This window comes from Thalassophryne amazonica, chromosome 8 (assembly GCF_902500255.1).
Source record: "Thalassophryne amazonica chromosome 8, fThaAma1.1, whole genome shotgun sequence".
Lineage (NCBI taxonomy): Eukaryota > Metazoa > Chordata > Actinopteri > Batrachoidiformes > Batrachoididae > Thalassophryne > Thalassophryne amazonica.
In genome coordinates this window covers 43,943,392-43,962,333 of record NC_047110.1, presented here as the reverse complement: position 1 = coordinate 43,962,333, position 18,942 = coordinate 43,943,392, and the positions used below count along the sequence as shown (strand labels likewise).

The 18,942-nt window shown below is 40.5% G+C and overlaps 1 protein-coding gene across 1 annotated transcript in view; it reads right to left on the bottom strand.

Annotated features, from left to right (window-relative positions):
• The window catches only part of nell2a (neural EGFL like 2a), a 392,213-nt gene that overhangs the window by 261,799 nt on the left and 111,472 nt on the right, over positions 1–18,942 (bottom strand). The window contains exons 10-11 of the mRNA XM_034176080.1: positions 15,389–15,480; positions 389–494 (exon numbers count right to left, since the gene is read on the bottom strand). Coding sequence (XP_034031971.1) covers positions 389–494; positions 15,389–15,480 — 198 coding nt within the window. The remainder of the gene's footprint in view (positions 1–388; positions 495–15,388; positions 15,481–18,942) is intronic.

The following is an 18,942-nucleotide window of genomic DNA, read 5'->3' as shown; positions in this document are numbered from 1 at the left end:
CATTGGAATTGGGGTTGTAAATAAATTCAGTCAGTCAATATTTTTGTTTAACCTCTTGAATTAAAGCTGAACTACAAGCTACAATAAAATCTTCATTGTTTCATGTCAGTTCCATTCTGATGGTATAGAGAGACAAAAATACAAAAACTCAGGCACTGTCCACATACTTATGGACCCTCTATATGGCTGCATTGTGTGCTAATTACCAGCATCAGTTATTCTGTTAATTACTTTTTGATTGTGTAACCTTTTATTTATTTTACATTTGCAACAGAAAAAAAATGTGAAAACCAAAAGACAACACAGATGCTGGAGTTACAATGACATAAAACTGAAAAGCAACAACTTACTTTTTTAATTAATTAACAGATTAATCTGTCCAGCATACCTCTGCAGACTTTGCAGCATCTGTCCGTCAGGGTGATCTGCTCTGATTCAGGACAGCTGAGTTGAGGACACGGCTCGCTGTGAGGCATTCGATGCAGGGTCCGGTCCTGAAACGAGCACAGACACAGTTCCTCTGAGACTATGACTCCTCCATCCCGTTTCATTCAGTTATGGCCCGGACATAATTATGAAGGTAATATCCATCTATTTATTTTCTCCTTTCACTCCATTTTCCTTCCTGTCCGTTCATTCTAAGCCAATTATTCTTTGGTCAACAGGAGTCTTTTTCTACAAACTCATTTTGGAGAAAAAAAGCACATCTTTTCCCTTTCCCTTGCATATATCATGGATGATTTTGATCGTGATGTGCTGAACGCTGTCATTAAACAACAATGAATCAATCATCTTTTTGCATGTGTGTTTGGTTCAAGTGTAAAATGTGATTAGGGAGTTCATTTTCCCAGCATGCCTTTGGCAGGTCTCTCTAATGATCTCATCTGCATCTCTCTGACTCATGCTAATTTAGAGGTGTTAACACAAGACACAGTTGGACAAATGCAAGAAAATCACTGTTTGGGTTCATGGTGCTGAAATCATTTCGATTTCACATTGTTTTTAGACAGCATGTCTTCATATGATGCACTATGTACTGCAGACCATAAATAGTCATACATTCTGATAACTGAACCCACAATCTCTGTAAGCCACAGTCCCCCACAACAGTTCACAGCTGCACCCCAGCAGACTCTGAGCCAGCGACAATATCAGCATGGCTCCCAGCATACTAACTTCCACTCAAAGCAACCATGTTCATAACATTGCATAACTTCATGGCTTAACCCTCCTGGGGTGATGTGGGCACCTCTGTTTTTCATCAGGTTTCTATGAAGAGATCAGTGACAGAATGTCACAGGGACTTCATTTGTCCATTTCCTAAAACTACAGAATGTCACCTCTCATTTCAATCCTTATTGTAGATGATCTTTGCCTCACAGCTGATCCTAGAGCACTGAGAGGGTCATGTGGGTCTCTCTCTCTCTCTCTCTCTCTCTCTCTCTCTCTCTCTCTCTCTAACAGGCTTACTGAGAGCGCACTGTTGCTTTGTTCTCAACTGTCACTGATTCACACTGCCCGTAAACCCTCAATAATGCAATAAATAAATAAATGGTCCTATCTACCCGAAACACTTCATTCTGATTTAGTCCTGCAGAGAACACCTACTGTTAAAAATAACACAGCAACAAACATGGGTGGGCTTTTTTCCCTTGGTATATCCCCCCCACCACCACCCCATGGAACAAAAAATTTTTTTTTATGAGGAAGTTTTTACTTTTCATCCAGTGACAGATATTCATTACATTCATTCATTTAGTGCAGATGGAAAACATCTAACTGGAAACGGTGAGTGATTTTATTTTACATTTATTTTCAACCTGGTCTCACGACAAGTCGTGATTCAGCAGCACAAACTATACATTAATCTACTGGTTTGTGATATTGTGTAGAAAAGTGCCTAATTTTCGTCATGGCAGCATGAATTCATTCAAATACATTCTGTGATGGCTGCATGAAATTAAAAGTGAAGCGGGGGGTCGGGGTGGTTATGGTTGGGGTGGGGGGAAGGAGAAGGTTGGTTAAGGTTAGGGTTGGGGGTAGAGTAGGGTTAGTAATAGTGAGTTAAAAAAAAAACCCTGTCACAAAAATTTGACTCATTTTGTCACAGGAGCATTATTTTACGCTGACATACAATTTTCTTCACGTTTTACTACTAGCCAAAAGACTTGATGATGATGAACCCATTCCTAGCACCAAAGCAGTTTTCGAAAACAAAAATGCATTTAATTCTTTTCAGATTTAAAGCCAAAAAAAGCCAGCATCAAGAGTCATGTCAAGGAACTACAACTTTTCCCAGTTCCAAGTAGGCTTCGTTTCAGACCATTAAATCTTACTGTTTGCTTGGAATACCCCCCCCCCCCACACACACACACACACACACACACACACACATCATCCACTCACCCCTGTTTTTCTATGAAAGTTGCTTAAATGCCAACCCTAACATATTGTAATAAAAAAACAATGAGCTCCACTAGCAGTAAAAACTGTCTATCCTTTATGAGCATTTAAAACATATGCTGCAATATGGCTTGCTTTGTGGTTATTTGTCCTAGCAAATCATCTAAGTAGTCTGTGTTCCAGTATTTATGTCAAATTAAATTTTCTTGTTGTTTAATATGTTATGTTAGTGAGGTTAGTATTGGTTAGCATATTTAGCAGATAATACTGTCAGTGTTATTGTGACCTCGTCCTTTGTTCATTTGCTGTTTGTTTTACTGTTAATGTATTGGTTGAAAAAATGTGACATACAAAAAAGTGAGTAAAAAACCTTAATAATATTGAACTAGAAATAAACTTGATTGTTGGTTTGTTTGTTTATTTTGCAAATACCATTGGCTATCACTTCTCAAAACAACATAACTTCTCAAGGCCAGAAATCCTCAAAGTCTGGAGACTAATTAGTCACAGTGCAGCAAATGAGGTGAGTAGGCTGAGTGAGTCTGCGTGAGGTTTGACATTCAATGTAGGAACAGCCGCGGAGGCATCACGCGTGCATGTTTGAACGCGGAGGATTGTAGATATCCCTCCACTTAGGGCTTTGTAATAGGGCTCTGTGGCTTTGCAGCGCCAGTGGAGGTGGGGAGGCCCACTACTGCTTGGTGAGAACAGAGACTAGATCTGAGTCGCCAAACACCAGAACACCAGGAAAGGTAGCTAAATTTATCACTAGTTGCTTTTGAAAAAATAAGTCGTCAAGAGGTTTTGGAAAGTCACCAGATTCAGTGAGAAATTCGCCAAGCTGGCAGCACTGATATTTACCAACAGAATGCCCTGGGCACTGAACCAAACTGACAATTATACAACGTTTAAGACAAAAGGCAATCTAAAAAGTGTTCACAGAACAATAGATCACTTCAGCTATTCAAACACATCACCAAAACTGTTTAACTGCAAAATAAATAATTCCAACAATTTGGTTTTAAGGGTTTCCAACCATGTAGGCAGTCAGGGTGGACGGCATCAATCTGTGTTGCCCGGAAGCATAAAATACAAATGAGCCTATTGTATGTCAGAAAAAAATGGCTCATCCTTGTTGTTTAATTACGCCTTTAATTACTTATAGTCAGGATGAAATAAAACCACTGTAAGCTTGCTATTTAATGTGTTTATCCAGTACAAAAACCACCAGTTATCATCTATCAGCTGAATAAACCAAGAAGATTCATGTCTTATCACAAGAAACATTGTCTTCTCTCAGATGTATTAAATGATGCTGAACTAGTGACAATCACTGATGGACACACTGACTTCTGGACTCACAGTCTGCACTACACGTGAGCCTTTGGTGAATAAAATGCTTAAGGTTGAGACTGTGAAAAGATTTTTTTTATCCCACATTCTGTGATAAAATTGGAACCAAGAAGTCTCAAAGATAATAAGATATGAACATGGAATGAAAGATCAGGCCAAAAGGGAAATCTGTTTTAAAACCTAAAGATCTCTGTTGGTGATGGCTGGTGAGCTACACTGTAAAACCAGATATGTCCAACTAAAACATTTTCATGTATCTGATCATCCCCAACCCATTAGTTAAAGATGGTTTTAAAAAGAGCCAAGTATCAATACTCGTATCAATTGTACCAATAGTTGATTTAAGAAAAGTAAAGTTGATATATAGTACATTAGTAAAGTTGATATATTGTATATTAGTAAAGTTGATATATTTTCAGCCATAATGAAATCATTCATAATAGTCCATTAACTAAATTAAAACGTTAAATATGAATGGATTTGAACATGGTCCCTACACCCAGACACTGATCCTTAATGGGATTTGGATTTGAGCATTTGTATGGTTTAATGACTTTATCAAGGACACCCTGACATACAGCAGTACTCAGGATGGATCCACCAACTGTCTAGTTTCACATGCTCTACCGCATGCACCATTACCCCAAAACAGTGTACTTTCACAGTGCATTTCTGGCTTAGTTGGTACAACAAAAACTACAAGAATCAACCCAACTGAATCAATACCTGTTAGGTTTTGTGTGTCAGTATAAAATGGTTTAAATGTTTAGAATATTACATACAGTGCATCCAGAAGGTATTCACATTTTGTTGTGTTGCAGCCCTATTCCAAAATGGATGAAATTCTTAACTCTTTTTGGGGGGGGGGGGGGGGGGGTCAAAAATCTACACACAAGAACCCATAATGACAATATGAAAAAAAGTTTGTTTTTTTTTGGGGGGGGGGGGGGGGGTTGCAAATTTATTAAAAATAACAAAAAAAGAAATCACGTGTACATAAGTATTCACCACCTTTGCCATGAAGCTCAAAATTGAGCTCAAGTGCATCCTGTTTCCACTAATCATCCTTGAGACATTTCTCCAGCTTAATTGGAGTCCACCTGGGGTTAATTCAGTTGACTGGACATTATCTGGAAAGGCACACCCCTGTCTACATGTAAGGTCTCATAGTTGACAGTCATGTCAGAGCACAAACCAAGTATCAAATCAAATCAATTTTATTTATATAGCGCCAAATCACAACAAACAGTTGCCCCAAGGCACTTCATATTGCAAGGCAAAGCCATACAATAATTACGGAAAAACCCCAACTGTCAAAACGACCCCCTGTGAGCAAGCACTTGGCGACAGTGGGAAGGAAAAACTCCCTTTTAACAGGAAGAAACCTCCAGCAGAACCAGGCTCAGGGAGGGGCAGTCTTCTGCTGGGACTGGTTGGGGCTGAGGGAGAGAACCAGGAAAAAGACATGCTGTGGAGGGGAGCAGAGATCAGTCACTAATGATTAAATGCAGAGTGGTGCATACAGAGCAAAAAGAGAAAGAAACACTCAGTGCATCATGGGAACCCCCCAGCAGTCTAAGTCTATAGCAGCATAACTAAGGGATGGATCAGGGTCACCTGATCCAGCCCTAACTATATGCTTTAGCAAAAAGGAAAGTTTTAAGCCTAATCTTAAAAGTAGAGAGGGTGTCTGTCTCCCTGATCCGAATTGAGAGCTGGTTCCACAGGAGAGGAGCCTGAAAGCTGAAGGCTCTGCCTCCCATTCTACTCTTACAAACCCTAGGAACTACAAGTAAGCCCGCAGTCTGAGAGCGAAGCGCTCTATTGGGGTGATATGGTACTATGAGGTCCCTAAGATAAGATGGGACCTGATTATTCAAAACCTTATAAGTAAGAAGAAGAATTTTAAATTCTCTTCTAGAATTAAGAGGAAGCCAATGAAGAGAGGCCAATATGGGTGAGATATGCTCTCTCCTTCTAGTCCCTGTCAGTACTCTAGCTGCAGCATTTTGAATTAACTGAAGGCTTTTCAGGGAACTTTTAGGACAACCTGATAATAATGAATTACAATAGTCCAGCCTAGAGGAAATAAATGCATGAATTAGTTTTTCAGCATCACTCTGAGACAAGACCTTTCTAATTTTAGAGATATTGCGCAAATGCAAAAAAGCAGTCCTACATATTTGTTTAATATGCGCATTGAATGACATATCCTGATCAAAAATGACTCCAAGATTTCTCACAGTATTACTAGAGGTCAGGGTATTGCCATCCAGAGTAAGGATCTGGTTAGACACCATGTTTCTAAGATTTGTGTGGCCAAGTACAATAACTTCAGTTTTATCTGAGTTTAAAAGCAGGAAATTAGAGGTCATCCATGTCTTTATGTCTGTAAGACAATCCTGCAGTTTAGCTAATTGGTGTGTGTCCTCTGGCTTCATGGATAGATAAAGCTGAGTATCATCTGCGTAACAATGAAAATTTAAGCAATGCTGTCTAATAATACTGCCTAAGGGAAGCATGTATAAAGTGATTAAAATTGGTCCTAGCACAGAACCTTGTGGAACTCCATAATTAACCTTAGTCTGTGAAGAAGATTCCCCATTTACATGAACAAATTGTAATCTATTAGATAAATATGATTCAAACCACCGCAGCGCAGTGCCTTTAATACCTATGGCATGCTCTAATCTCTGTAATAAAATTTTATGGTCAACAGTATCAAAAGCAGCACTGAGGTCTAACAGAACAAGAACAGAGATGAGTCCACTGTCTGAGGCCATAAGAAGATCATTTGTAACCTTCACTAATGCTGTTTCTGTACTATGATGAATTCTAAACCCTGACTGAAACTCTTCATATAGACCACTCCTCTGCAGATGACCAGTTAGCTGTTTTACAACTACCCTTTCAAGAATTTCTGAGAGAAAAGGAAGGTTGGAGATTGGCCTATAATTAGCTAAGATAGCTGGGTCAAGTGATGGCTTTTTAAGTAATGGTTTAATTACTGCCACCTTAAAAGCCTGACTCTTTGTCAGCCTGGCTACAGTGCTGAAAAGAAACCTGGGGTTGTTCTTATTTTCTTCAATTAGTGATGAGTAGTAAGATGTCCTAGCTTTACGGAGGGCTTTTTTATAGAGCAACAGACTCTTTTTCCAGGCTAAGTGAAGATCTTCTAAATTAGTGAGATGCCATTTCCTCTCCAACTTATGGGTTATCTGCTTTAAGCTGCGAGTTTGTGAGTTATACCACGGAGTCAGGCACTTCTGATTTAAGGCTCTCTTTTTCAGAGGAGCTACAGCATCCAAAGTTGTCCTCAATGAGGATATAAAACTACTGACGGGATAATCTATCTCACTCACAGAGTTTAGGTAGCTACTCTGCCCTGTGTTGGTATATGGCATTGGAGAACATAAAGAAGGAATCATATCCTTAAACCTAGTTACAACGCTTTCTGAAAGACTTCTACTGTAATGAAACTTATTCCCCACTGCTGGGTAGTCCATCAGAGTAAATGTAAATGTTATTAAGAAATGATCAGACAGAAGGGGGTTTTCAGGGAATACTGTTAAGTCTTCAATTTCCATACCATAAGTCAGAACAAGATCTAAGGTATGATTAAAGTGGTGGGTGGACTCATTTACATTTTGCGCAAAGCCAATCGAGTCTAACAATAGATTAAATGTAGTGTTGAGGCTGTCATTCTCAGCATCTGTGTGGATGTTAAAATCACCCACTATAATTATCTTATCTGAGCTAAGCACTAAGTCAGACAAAAGGTCCGAAAATTCACAGAGAAACTCACAGTAATGACCAGGTCCCAAAAACTGGTTTTTGGGACTTCCAATTTGGATGGACAAGACTAAGAGACAAGCTTTCAAATTAATTAAAGCTCTGTCTGGGTTTTTGATTAATTAACAAGCTGGAATGGAAGATTGCTGCTAATCCTCCGCCTCGGCCCATGCTACAAGCGTTCTGGCAGTTAGTGTGACTCGGGGGTGTTGACTCATTTAAACTAACATATTCATCCTGCTGTAACCAGGTTTCTGTAAGGCAGAATAAATCCATATGTTGATCAATTATTATATCATTTACTAACAGGGACTTAGAAGAGAGAGATCTAATGTTTAATAGACCACATTTAACTGTTTTAGTCTGTGGTGCAGTTGAAGGTGCTATATTATTTTTTCTTTTTGAATTTTTATGCTTAAATAGATTTTTGCTGGTTATTGGTGGTCTGGGAGCAGGCACCGTCTCTACGTATGTATCTCTAAGTATGAAGTCAAAGGAATTGTCTTTAGGTCTCAGAGACAGGATTGCATCGAGGCACAAATCTGGGGAAAAGTACATAAACATTTCTGCTGCTTTGAAGGTCCCAATGAGCATAGTAGCCTCCATCATCCATAAAGGAAAGAAGTTCAGATCCACCAGGACTCTTCCCAGAGCTGGCCACCCGTCTAAACTGAGCGATCGGGCCAGAAGGGCTTTAGTCAGGGATGTGACCAAGAACCCAATGGTCACTCTGTCAGAGCTCCAGCATTCCTCTATGGAGAGAGGAGAACCTTCCAGAAGGACAACCACCTCTGCAGCAGTCCACCAATTAGGTCTGAATGGTTGAGAGGCCAGACACAAGCCATTCCTTAGTAAAAGGCACATGGCAGCCCGCCTGGAGTTGCCAAAAGAGACCTGAAGGACTATCAGACTATGAGAAACACAATTCTCTGGTCTGATGAGACAAAGATTGAACTCTTTGGCGTGAATACCAGGCATCATGTTTGGAGAAAACCAGGCACCATCCCTACAGTGAAGCATGGTGGTGGCAGTATCATGCTGCGGGTATATTTTTCAGCGGCAGAAACTGGGAGACTAGTCAGGAATGTGGGAAAGATGAATGCAGCAATGTATAGAGACATCCTAGATGAAAACCTGTTCCAGAGCGCTCTTGACCTCAGACTGGGGCGGCAGCTCATCTTTCATCAGGACAATGACCCAAAGCACACAGCCAAGATATCAAAGGTGTGGCTTCAGGACAACTCTGTGAATGTCCTTGAGTGGGCCAGTCAAAGCCCAGACCTGAATCCTATTGAACATCTCTGTAGAGATCTGAAAATGGCTGTGCACCGACACTCCCCATCCAACCTGATGGAGCTTGAGAGGTGCCGCAAAGAAGAATGGCCAAAACTGCCCAAACATAGGTGCACCAAGCTTGTGGCATCATATTCAGGTCTTGAAGCTGTAATTGCTGCCAAAGGTGCATCAACAAGGTATTGAGCAAAGGCTGTGAACACTTATGAACATGTGATTTCTTAAGGCCCCTTCACACATATTAGAATGGCAGACGAAGGAGGATTTAAATGATATTCATGAAAAGTTGAGCTGCAATTGAATGCCTAGTACAGCAGTCAGCATAGCTGTTCAGCCACAGCACATGCACACCACAGTCATTGGAAACCCAATCGAGCAAGTCCTACACAAGTTGAACCATTCGGACTGCAGTCGAGAGGCTGTACACATCGAATCCTGGCCGAAAGTCATGGTCGGACCAGCCTTTACACTACAGGGCGAATGGTGCCCGAATGACCAATCAATCCACACTCGGCCAAAGTCCACATGCAGTCCAAAGTCCTCCAACAGCAGTCACAGTGCACTTACTACAGCCCACGCGTGCACTCGACATCACAATCAAGGTGCGGGGGAGGTGCCGAAAGCTCACTGGGTGGGCGAGGAGCTGTCACACCGCAGCCTGACTGCAGCCAAAGCAGCAAGAATAACACCCTGAGAGCAGTCAAAACAGTCCGGATGGGACCGGGCGACATACTGCAATGGGAAGCCACTACAAACCACAGCCGAATGGCATGCGTGGACATGGAAGAGGTGGATCGGACCTGCATGACACCAGTCCCTGTCCCAAATGGGGGCCGAGTGCAACACGCATGGCATCCGAGTGTGTCATGCCCCCCCAAGCAACACGAACGCCATTGGGTGGGTCGTGTATGTCCCCCAAGCAACACGAATGCCGTCCAAGTGTGTCGCTTGGCCTCCCGAGCAACACGAATGGCCATTGGGTGTCTCATGTGTCTCCCCCGAGCATCATAAATGCCTTCCGAGTGTGTCATGTGCCTCCCCTGCCAAGCAACATGAACGCCCATCAAGTGTGTCGTGTGTCACCCCCAAGCGACACAAATGGTGACCAATTTGACCGAATGCCACACAAATGGCGATCTGACTTTGCCAGATCCATTCGGGCCGGGTTCGTGCCACATTCTGGGTATTCGTGCAGCAGTCGGACGCCATTCGTTTGTGCCTGCCCAAATGTCTACCTCTCCCAACTGTGACTCAAATTTATTGGGTTTGGCCCATTCTGCCTGATTTGCCTAACTTCATGTTATGTGTGAAGCGACCTCTGATATTGTCATTATTGGGTGTTGTGAGCAGAATAAGAATAAGGCTGTGCCATAAGAAAATGTGGAAAAAGTGAAGCACTGTGAATACTTTCCGGATGCACTGTAATTACACACATTTAAAATTTAATGTTTTGAGGAAATCCATTGCCTCAAAAAATGTTTGAGTTGGACTGTCATATCAGGTTTTACATGGTTTAGCTGAGCTATGGATTCTCCCTATATTCACCAAGTAATCACAAATCCAAAGCAATAATATTTCATTGAGAAAATATTAAAACCTCAAATTTGAGCACATTTGTAGGAAAAAAAAACCTCACTGTGTAAGCATTGGTGTGTCCTGACCGAACAATTACTGTACACACAAATAATGTAGACATAAGTGAATTGTGACCACTACTGTATATAATTTATAACACTAAATTCAGAGTATCACTTATCACTTTGTGAGACATCAATCCTATTGGACCAGACATCCGAAAAGCTTTTTTTAAATTTTTATCATCATCATTTATGGCTAACAATAAAAACGACTCAACTTGTAAAGAATTAATTTGACCAAGACCAGTCAGTAACATCTTGAGGGCATCCAAAGCCTTTAAAATGTACTACTGACATTTTTTTGCAACATAAGCAAGTAGCAGGGGTGAGCGTGATAGTCTGACGTTTATTCCACTTTACTAGTTATCTGAGAGCATGTGCTGCTCCATATTGTCTACTACATACATCCATGCATTAATTTTGGCATGCTTAAATCTTCATTACTTATTGATGATGAATTTCTCATATAAATTTCTCTCAAATTTAATGCCATGCAAGTGCAGTCTATCTTCACAGCAGCTTTGGTAAATGTAAATAAAATTTAAAAAGAAGGCCGTAGAAATGTTTGTTTAAAACACTGCTAACTCAATTTCAATTTAATGTATTTCATTTATATAGCACCATATCACAGCAAAGCTGCCAAAGGCGTCACACAAGTAAGGTCTAAACTTACCAACCCCTAGAGCAAGCACACATGCGACAGTGGTAAGGAAAAACTCCCTTTGATGATTTGACACCATACACCAGATTCAAAGGGGTGACCCTCTGCTTGGGCCACGCTACCAACACAATTGACAATACAAATATATAGCACATTTTGGGAGTTCGTGCTGGTGTACAGGACAGGAGGCCTGCAGAAGAAGAAGACACCCACTCCTACTTCTGGATGGAGCTGCACCTCAAACAGAAAAAAAACAGAATCAGGTGACAGAAAGACAACACATAAGGTATAATTTGTCAGCATTAAGCAACTTGAAAAGCAGAAGAAATAATAAGGTGATCGCCGGCCACTAGCCCTAAGCTTCACTAAAAGCCCCAGATTTAGATAAAGTTGAAGCCATGACCCGCTCTGTTTATTAATAAAATTAATTTAAATGGGTAGGAAACATAGTACCATACTATGCCAGTATGCTAGCCAAAGGGAAAATAAGTACATCTTAAGTCTGGATTTGAAAGTCTCTACAGAATCTGTTGATTGTTTTATTGCTGTATGGAGATCATTCCACAAAGCAGGTGCATGATAAGAGAAGGCTCTGTGACCCACAGACTTTTTATTCACCCTAGGGACACAAAGTAGTCCTGCACTCTGAGAACGCAGAGCCCGGGCCGGTACGTAAGGTTTAATTAGGTCAGCTAAGTAGGGAGGTGCTAGTCCGTGAATATCTTTATATGTTAATAGAAGAACCTTAAAATCTGATCTCACCGGGACAGGAAGCCAGTGAAGAGACGCTAAAATGGGTGTAATGTGGTCAAACCTTCTGCTTCCTGTCAAAAGTCTGGCAGCAGCATTTTGAACCAATCGGAGACCCCTAATGCTGGACTTTGGTAAACCAGAAAACAGAACATTGCAGTAGTCCAATCTAGAAGAGACAAATGCATGAATCAGGGTCTCAGCATCAGCCATAGACAGGATGGGATGAACCTTTGCTATATTTCGCAGTTGGAAGAAAGCAGTGCTCGTAATATTTCTAATGTGGAGGACAAAGGACAACGTAGGATCAAAGCTTACGGTCATATCCCGGCCGTTTCCAGGCTTCAGCCCGTATGGCCCTTCTTCCTTTAGTTCTGTTCCTTTGGCATCAGCCTCGTTTTGTTAATTACCTTTTTCTTCATGTGGGGTTTTTTTTCCATGTTCTGATTTTTGCTTTGTCATTTTCTTCCTTTGTTACTTTTCACCTCAGTTATGTTTTAGTCTTGTTTTGTTATTGCCTCTTTCTTCACGTTTATTCAATGTTCTCATATTGCTTTGTCACTTTCTTTCTTTGTTACTTTACAGCTATGTTTTAGTTCCATTCTAGTTTATCCACAGTCTGTTTTTATGTTTCAGCATTTAGTGTTTGTTTGCTTATGTTACTGTTCTCTCTTCTGTTAAGTATTTGGGTATTTCTGGTTTTGGTTTTCAGTTTTGTTTTCTTGTAGTTCTTCTGTCTGTTCTTAGTTGGTTTATTGTAATATTTCCCATGATTCATTTATCACGTTCTTGTATGCTTTTCAGTTTTGTTCAAGTTAGGGTGGTTTTCTTTGTACTATCTCTTATTGTCATGTTTGTATCTGATCACCTTTCTCTTGCTCCTGCTTGTCAGTCTCTCATTGTTTCCACAGTCTTTTCCGGATCACTGCACTCTCTGTTCTGCACCTGCACTTTGTCCTCTCAGTCAGCCACGCCCCTTCATCTGTCATTCTCTTGCCCATTTGTCACCGCCCTTCTGCATCATTGGCCTCTTAGCTGTCACCTGACCACGCCCCCCTTTCCAGGCCTTTCCTCCTCCATGTGCACCTCATTTCCTGATTAACACCTGTCCCTATTTAACCTGCGTCTGTTCACTTCTTCCCCGCTCGTTCGTTGATTCCCTCATGTACCAGCCTCTTGTTTCGCTCCTGTTTTGCCAAGCCTTGTTTTTGAACTCTGTTTTGTGTTCTGGATCCTGTTTTTTGTGCCTCTGCTCTGACATACCTGTTTGCTCCTGTTTTGACCTTGCTCGTTCTTTGGACCACGTCTTTAGCTTAATCCTTGTCAAGTACTTTTGCTCCGTGGACTGCCTTGCTGTTAACGATCCCTAGCCTGAATAAACCACCCTTTAAGTATATTTCCTTTTGTCGAGCCTGCATTTGTGTCCTGCCCTCGTCCAGTCCTGACACTTACCCAAGGTTCCTCACTTTGTCAGTATGATGTATGTCACACGAGCCTAGGCTAAGCGTTAGCTGGTCAAACTGATGCTGATGTCTCACTGAACTATCGTTTCAGTCTTATCAGAGTTTAAAAGTAGGAAATTGCCATACATCCAGCTTTTCACTGATGCAAGGCAATCCTTAAATAATTTTATGTGGATGAGATTACCAGCAGTTATTGGCATGTATAACTGAGTATCATCAGCATAGCAATGAAAGGTAATCCCAAAACGCAGCAAAATGTTCCCAAGGGGTGCTATATAAAGGGAGAAAAGCAGGGGGCCTAAGACGGACCCCTGTGGAGCCCCAAATTTCATGTCACTAAGGTTAGAGTACAAAAGACAGTGAGAATGACTGGTCAGGTTTGATGTCAACCATGCAAGGGCACTCCCAGTAATCCCAAAATGATTCTCCAGCCTATCGGGTAGAATATGATGATCCACGGTATCAAATGCAGCACTAAGATCTAACAGCACCAGAACTGTAGTGGTGTCCGAATCCAGTGCAAGCAGAAGATCATTCACCACTTTAGTAAGAGCTGTCTCTGTGGAATGATATTTTCTAAAAGCAGACTGCAGTGGCTCAAAAAGATTACTCTCAGCACGGTAGTCCAGAGCAAAATGACAGATATGATATTGGCCTGTATTTTTTCAATATACTAGGGTCAAGATTACATTTCTTAAGTAATGATTTAATCACTGCCAGTTTTAAACATTTAGGAACAGATCCAGAGGTTAATAACAGATGAATAATTTCCAGCACAGTCGGCCCAAGAGTGGGCTGACTGTTTGTTTGTTTGTTGGTATAGGATCAAATAAGCAGGTTTTCTTTTTAGTAGACGTTACAAGTTTCATCAGCATGCCAAGTGAGATACTATCAAATTATGTAAATCTAGGTCATACCTCAGTGATGGCACCCACCTTGATAGCAGGGTGTAGTGGCTGGGCTAAGGCATGCTGGGATATGTTTAACCTAATGTCATCTAATTTCTCTTGAGATTCCTTCTGAGATTGATTTTGGTGAGAAAACATGGACCTGCTTCCAAATTATGGCTATGGTGGAAGTCACTATTACCTCGATTTTTCTTTCAGTTTTGTCAGCGAGTGAGGTTGAGTCATTTATATTTCATCTATAGTCAGACACTTAGCGTTCGATATTAGGGTCAAGCACGTTTGATGAGTGAAATTCTTTAACAAATGTCCCCAAAAAGTCAGCAAACAACTTTGCAAACACTTCTTACCATCTACTTCTTGCTACTCATCTTCTATAAACTGCACCACCCTCCCCTGCAACCAACACACAAACAGAAGATCAGAGGCATGACATGCTGCTGTCAGGGGAAGCCTGCAGGAGACTGCCGCAATGGGCTGACTGACAGCACTCTCCGTCCCTGTGTCCCTGTCCTTTGATCTGCCTGGGACTGCCAGTCAGTTAACTGGGACTACAGATGGGCCAGGTGTGGGGAAGCAACCCAGACAGCTGTCTGAAGCTGCAGATGCTGTTGGAGCTTTCCAGAATTCATAAGGGACCCTGTTTATTAGAAACTTCAACTCACTTTTTGCTGATTGATTAGGTCTGACTGGCATAATGTCATCAAGTGAGTTACTCTCCAAAGCGGGAGAACCACCCATCTGGTGCACCATGCACACAAAAGCAAATTCTGTGAAAGCTCATGAAATAAATTTAATTTGGGGCCACACTGGTATCTGATGACTTGTATTTTAACCTTGTGATTGACAAGTGCACTGACCTGGCCCTGAAATGGCAACTCAATCAGAAGGATTGGGCCACTTTCTTGGAATCCCAAAGAAGATAATCAGATAAAGTAAGTGGATGATTATGTCTGCTGAGTCACATTCATTAAATATAGCATTCTGCAACACTATTTATTGAGCTGTCATTGAACAAAAAAATCTAAAAACTCAAGTGTTTGGCTTGTGTCAAATTTTTGGTCTGATAAAGACGTTTTATAGAAAAATGTACTTTTCTTCTATCGCGCTGCAAGTGTAGACATGACTTACCCTGCATTCAAACAGCAAACACCTGCCAGAGGAGTCGCGCACAGCCTTCTGAGTCCCATCCACCAGCTCTCTACCTCCAAACAGGCACACAGCTGGTAACAAACACAACAAAATCATCAGCATACACATGAACACACACAACGCATTAGGTCACTCTTAAAACATGATGGAATTGATTTACTGTAACATGGGTTTCACTTTCTCGAATTGCAAAAACAATTAAATATTTGCCAATCATTTTGTTATATTTATCATTCATCTTTTTTGTATATAAAACATTATAAATATAATCTAGCACCAAATTGGAAAGTGAAGGCTTAATTCCTTAACTGGCTGGCTCAAGAACTAGTCAAAACAAGATGTACATTTCTTAAGTTGTTGCTTAATGTAATTATTTATTTATGAATTAATATGGAATGAGTACGTGACTATTTTCATACACATTCGGTGCATCCTGAAGGTATTCACAGCACTTCACTTTTTCCACATTTGGTTATGTTACAGCCTTATTCCAAAATGGAGTAAATTCATTTTTTCACCCTCAAAGTCCTACTCAAACCATCCCATATTGAAACATGAAAAAAGTTGGGGGGGGTTGCAAATTTATTAAAAAAAACAAACAAAAACAAATAAGAATTCAAATGCACATAAGTATTCACACTCTTTGTTCAAAACTTCATTGATGCACTTTTGGCAGCAATTACAGCCGCAAGTCTTCTTAAATATAATACCACAAACTTGGCGCACCTGTCTTTGGGCAGTTTTGCCCATTCCTCTGTTAGGGTTTAGGCTTGGCTTTTCCCTTTCCTTGTGTGTCTTGTCGTTTTCCCTCCCTGGTGAGTTACGTATGTCTTACTCCTTCTCTGTGTTGCTAGGCGTGGACTCTGGGTTTCCTCCTCCGGCCTGGCCATCTGATCCTCTGCAGCTGCTGAGTCTGCTCACCTGCAGCCTATCTCCAATCAAGCCACTGCAGTATTTAACCGTGCCTCAGACATCGAGATGCTGCCAGATCTTTTAGGCTGAATCTCAATTCTAACCCTCGGCCCTTCCCCTTACCCCTTCCCCTCTGTTTTGTGTGGGCACAAGAGACAGAGGGGTATCCCAATTTTCTTTTTCGAGCGAGGCAGAGGGGTAGGCGGAGGGCTACAAGCCCCTTCAAATGGAGTGAATCTGGATGCACACTCCGTTTAGAGGGGTAGGAGGAGCTTACCGCTGTCTCCAAGGAAACAAACATAGCACCAAAAGAGTTGCACAAATGTAAGTGGCTTTCATTACAAATTACACTGTTTAGAAAGTTATAACTTGACAAAACACTTTACAGGCAATTGCCTATGACAGCAACGTGTATGCTGCTGGATACATGTTGCGTATATTGTTGTTCTGAAGAATATCGTAACTTCGCTCGTGTGCTGAGGCGTTATAACGCATACACACACACGAACGCTACGATAAGACACTTTTATATCTCACAATGGAGAAAATCATGATAAAGATAAGCATATTAATTTGTATGGTCATAAATCTTTGGATAATAGCGACCCCTGCTGTTGGATTTCAAGGTCTGTAACGTGTGTGTACGTGTGTGTAACGTGTGTCTCGTATTCTGTAAGCAAACAGAGAGCCCTGAGCACACTCGTCTCCTAATAAGCTTACAGGCAGAAAATGAGGAGACGTTTCTGCATTCTAAGCAGTAAGCTGAAGACCAATGGGAGTAAGTTGGAAAATATGTACACACACATGTATATGTGTAACACATAACCTGATGTCGTAATAGACTGCTATTATTTTTGTCAAGGAAATTTCTAAAGGAAATAGGGCTGGATGGAGTAGTCAACAGTTCCCAGGCTTCCAAAAAATGGGAGAATTTGAAAAAGAAATATAAGGTTAACAGAACTAGATACACCCCATAACATACATAAAAGTGCAGGTCATATAATTAGAATATCATGAAAAAGTTGATTTATTTCAGTAATTCCATTCAAACTTTTATAATGTATACATTCAGTCCACGCAGACTGATATATTTCAAGTGTTTATTTCTTTTAATTTTGATGATTAGAACTGACTACTAATGAAAACCCCAAATACAGTATGCAAGACATGGGTTTCAGCTGTCGCATTCCTTGTGTCAAGCCACTCTTGAACAAGAGAAGTCTTTCACATTGTCATTATGGGGTATTGTGAGTAGAACTTTGAGGAATAAAATTAACTGCATCCATTTTGGAATAAGGCTATAAAAAACAAAAGGTGAAAAAGTGAAGAGCTGTGAATAATTTCCAGATGCACTGTACAAGTTATAAAATGGTATAAAAACAAAATCAGTCAACGACAATAACTTTCATTATTGATTCATTAATAAATTACTTCTATAATCAAATATCAGAAAACCGCAAAAACACAAGATCATGTCTCATTTATAAGAATATAAATCACAGAAAGCACCAAATCATTACTCAGTTAGTTGCTTAAATAATAACTGATTACTGAAATACTGAAAGGTATTTTCTCTCAATCACAATTTTTAATGAATAAATGTATCAAGTGTATCATAAAACATAATTCAAACTATAGCATCAAAATATGTTTATTTAATTCAAAATGTAAAAAGTAAGTCCCTTCGGCTGCTCCCTTGTTGTGCACTCGGGGTGGAATCTGAGGTGGATCTGCATCTTGAATTGGCACAGGTTTTAAGCTGGATGCCCTTCCTGACGCAACTCAATATTACATGGAGGAATGCAGCAGGGGTGGGGTATGAACCAGGAACCTTCCGCACTGAAACCAAGTGCACTAACCACTACATTTTGAATTATTTAATTCAAACTGTAATAATGTGAAATAAATTAAAACATAAAAGTTGAAAATCACATTTAAGAATCTGAAAATATCAAATAACTAGCATTATTTTCTTGATATACAATTTAAGCATTGATGGATATCAAAATAGGTAATTTATTCTATCAAATGAAAAATCAGTACAAAAAGTACTTGTTTTAGCCCTGGTGTTGTCAAGCACAGACTGAAACCTGAAGTATATGTTCAGTGCCAGAAGGAATAAAAAATACAAAACAAAGAGAAACAGGGAAAGGGAAAATCAAGGCTGCATAGGTCTATGGCTCCGGGAGGAAATGCAGAGAAAAAGGGCAAACTGAAACTCACTAAATTTATGGCAGGATTACACCCTGTAAGTTAGACGGTTAAATAATTATGGCTGCAGCTGACTGTTATGTTAAATCATGGAGGGTGCCGACTGCTAATTATCTATGACCAGAATAGGGGAGGGGTCTTTGAGTGGGGGTAGGGGGACAGATCCAGGATTTTGTAATGGGGGGGCATGGATTTGCAAATGTGCAAGGCATGGCTAAGAAATGTTTTAATTTTTCGGTGCCAGTTCCTGCATTTTGGCACATACAGTATTTTACCACAAATTACACCATAGAGGAAAGAAACTCTATAAGCTGTTTTGTATTAATTTGAACTTGGTATGGTATTAATTTGAACTTGGTATGGTATTAATTTGAACTTGGTATGGTACAATCTTGAATGTGATGCTATGA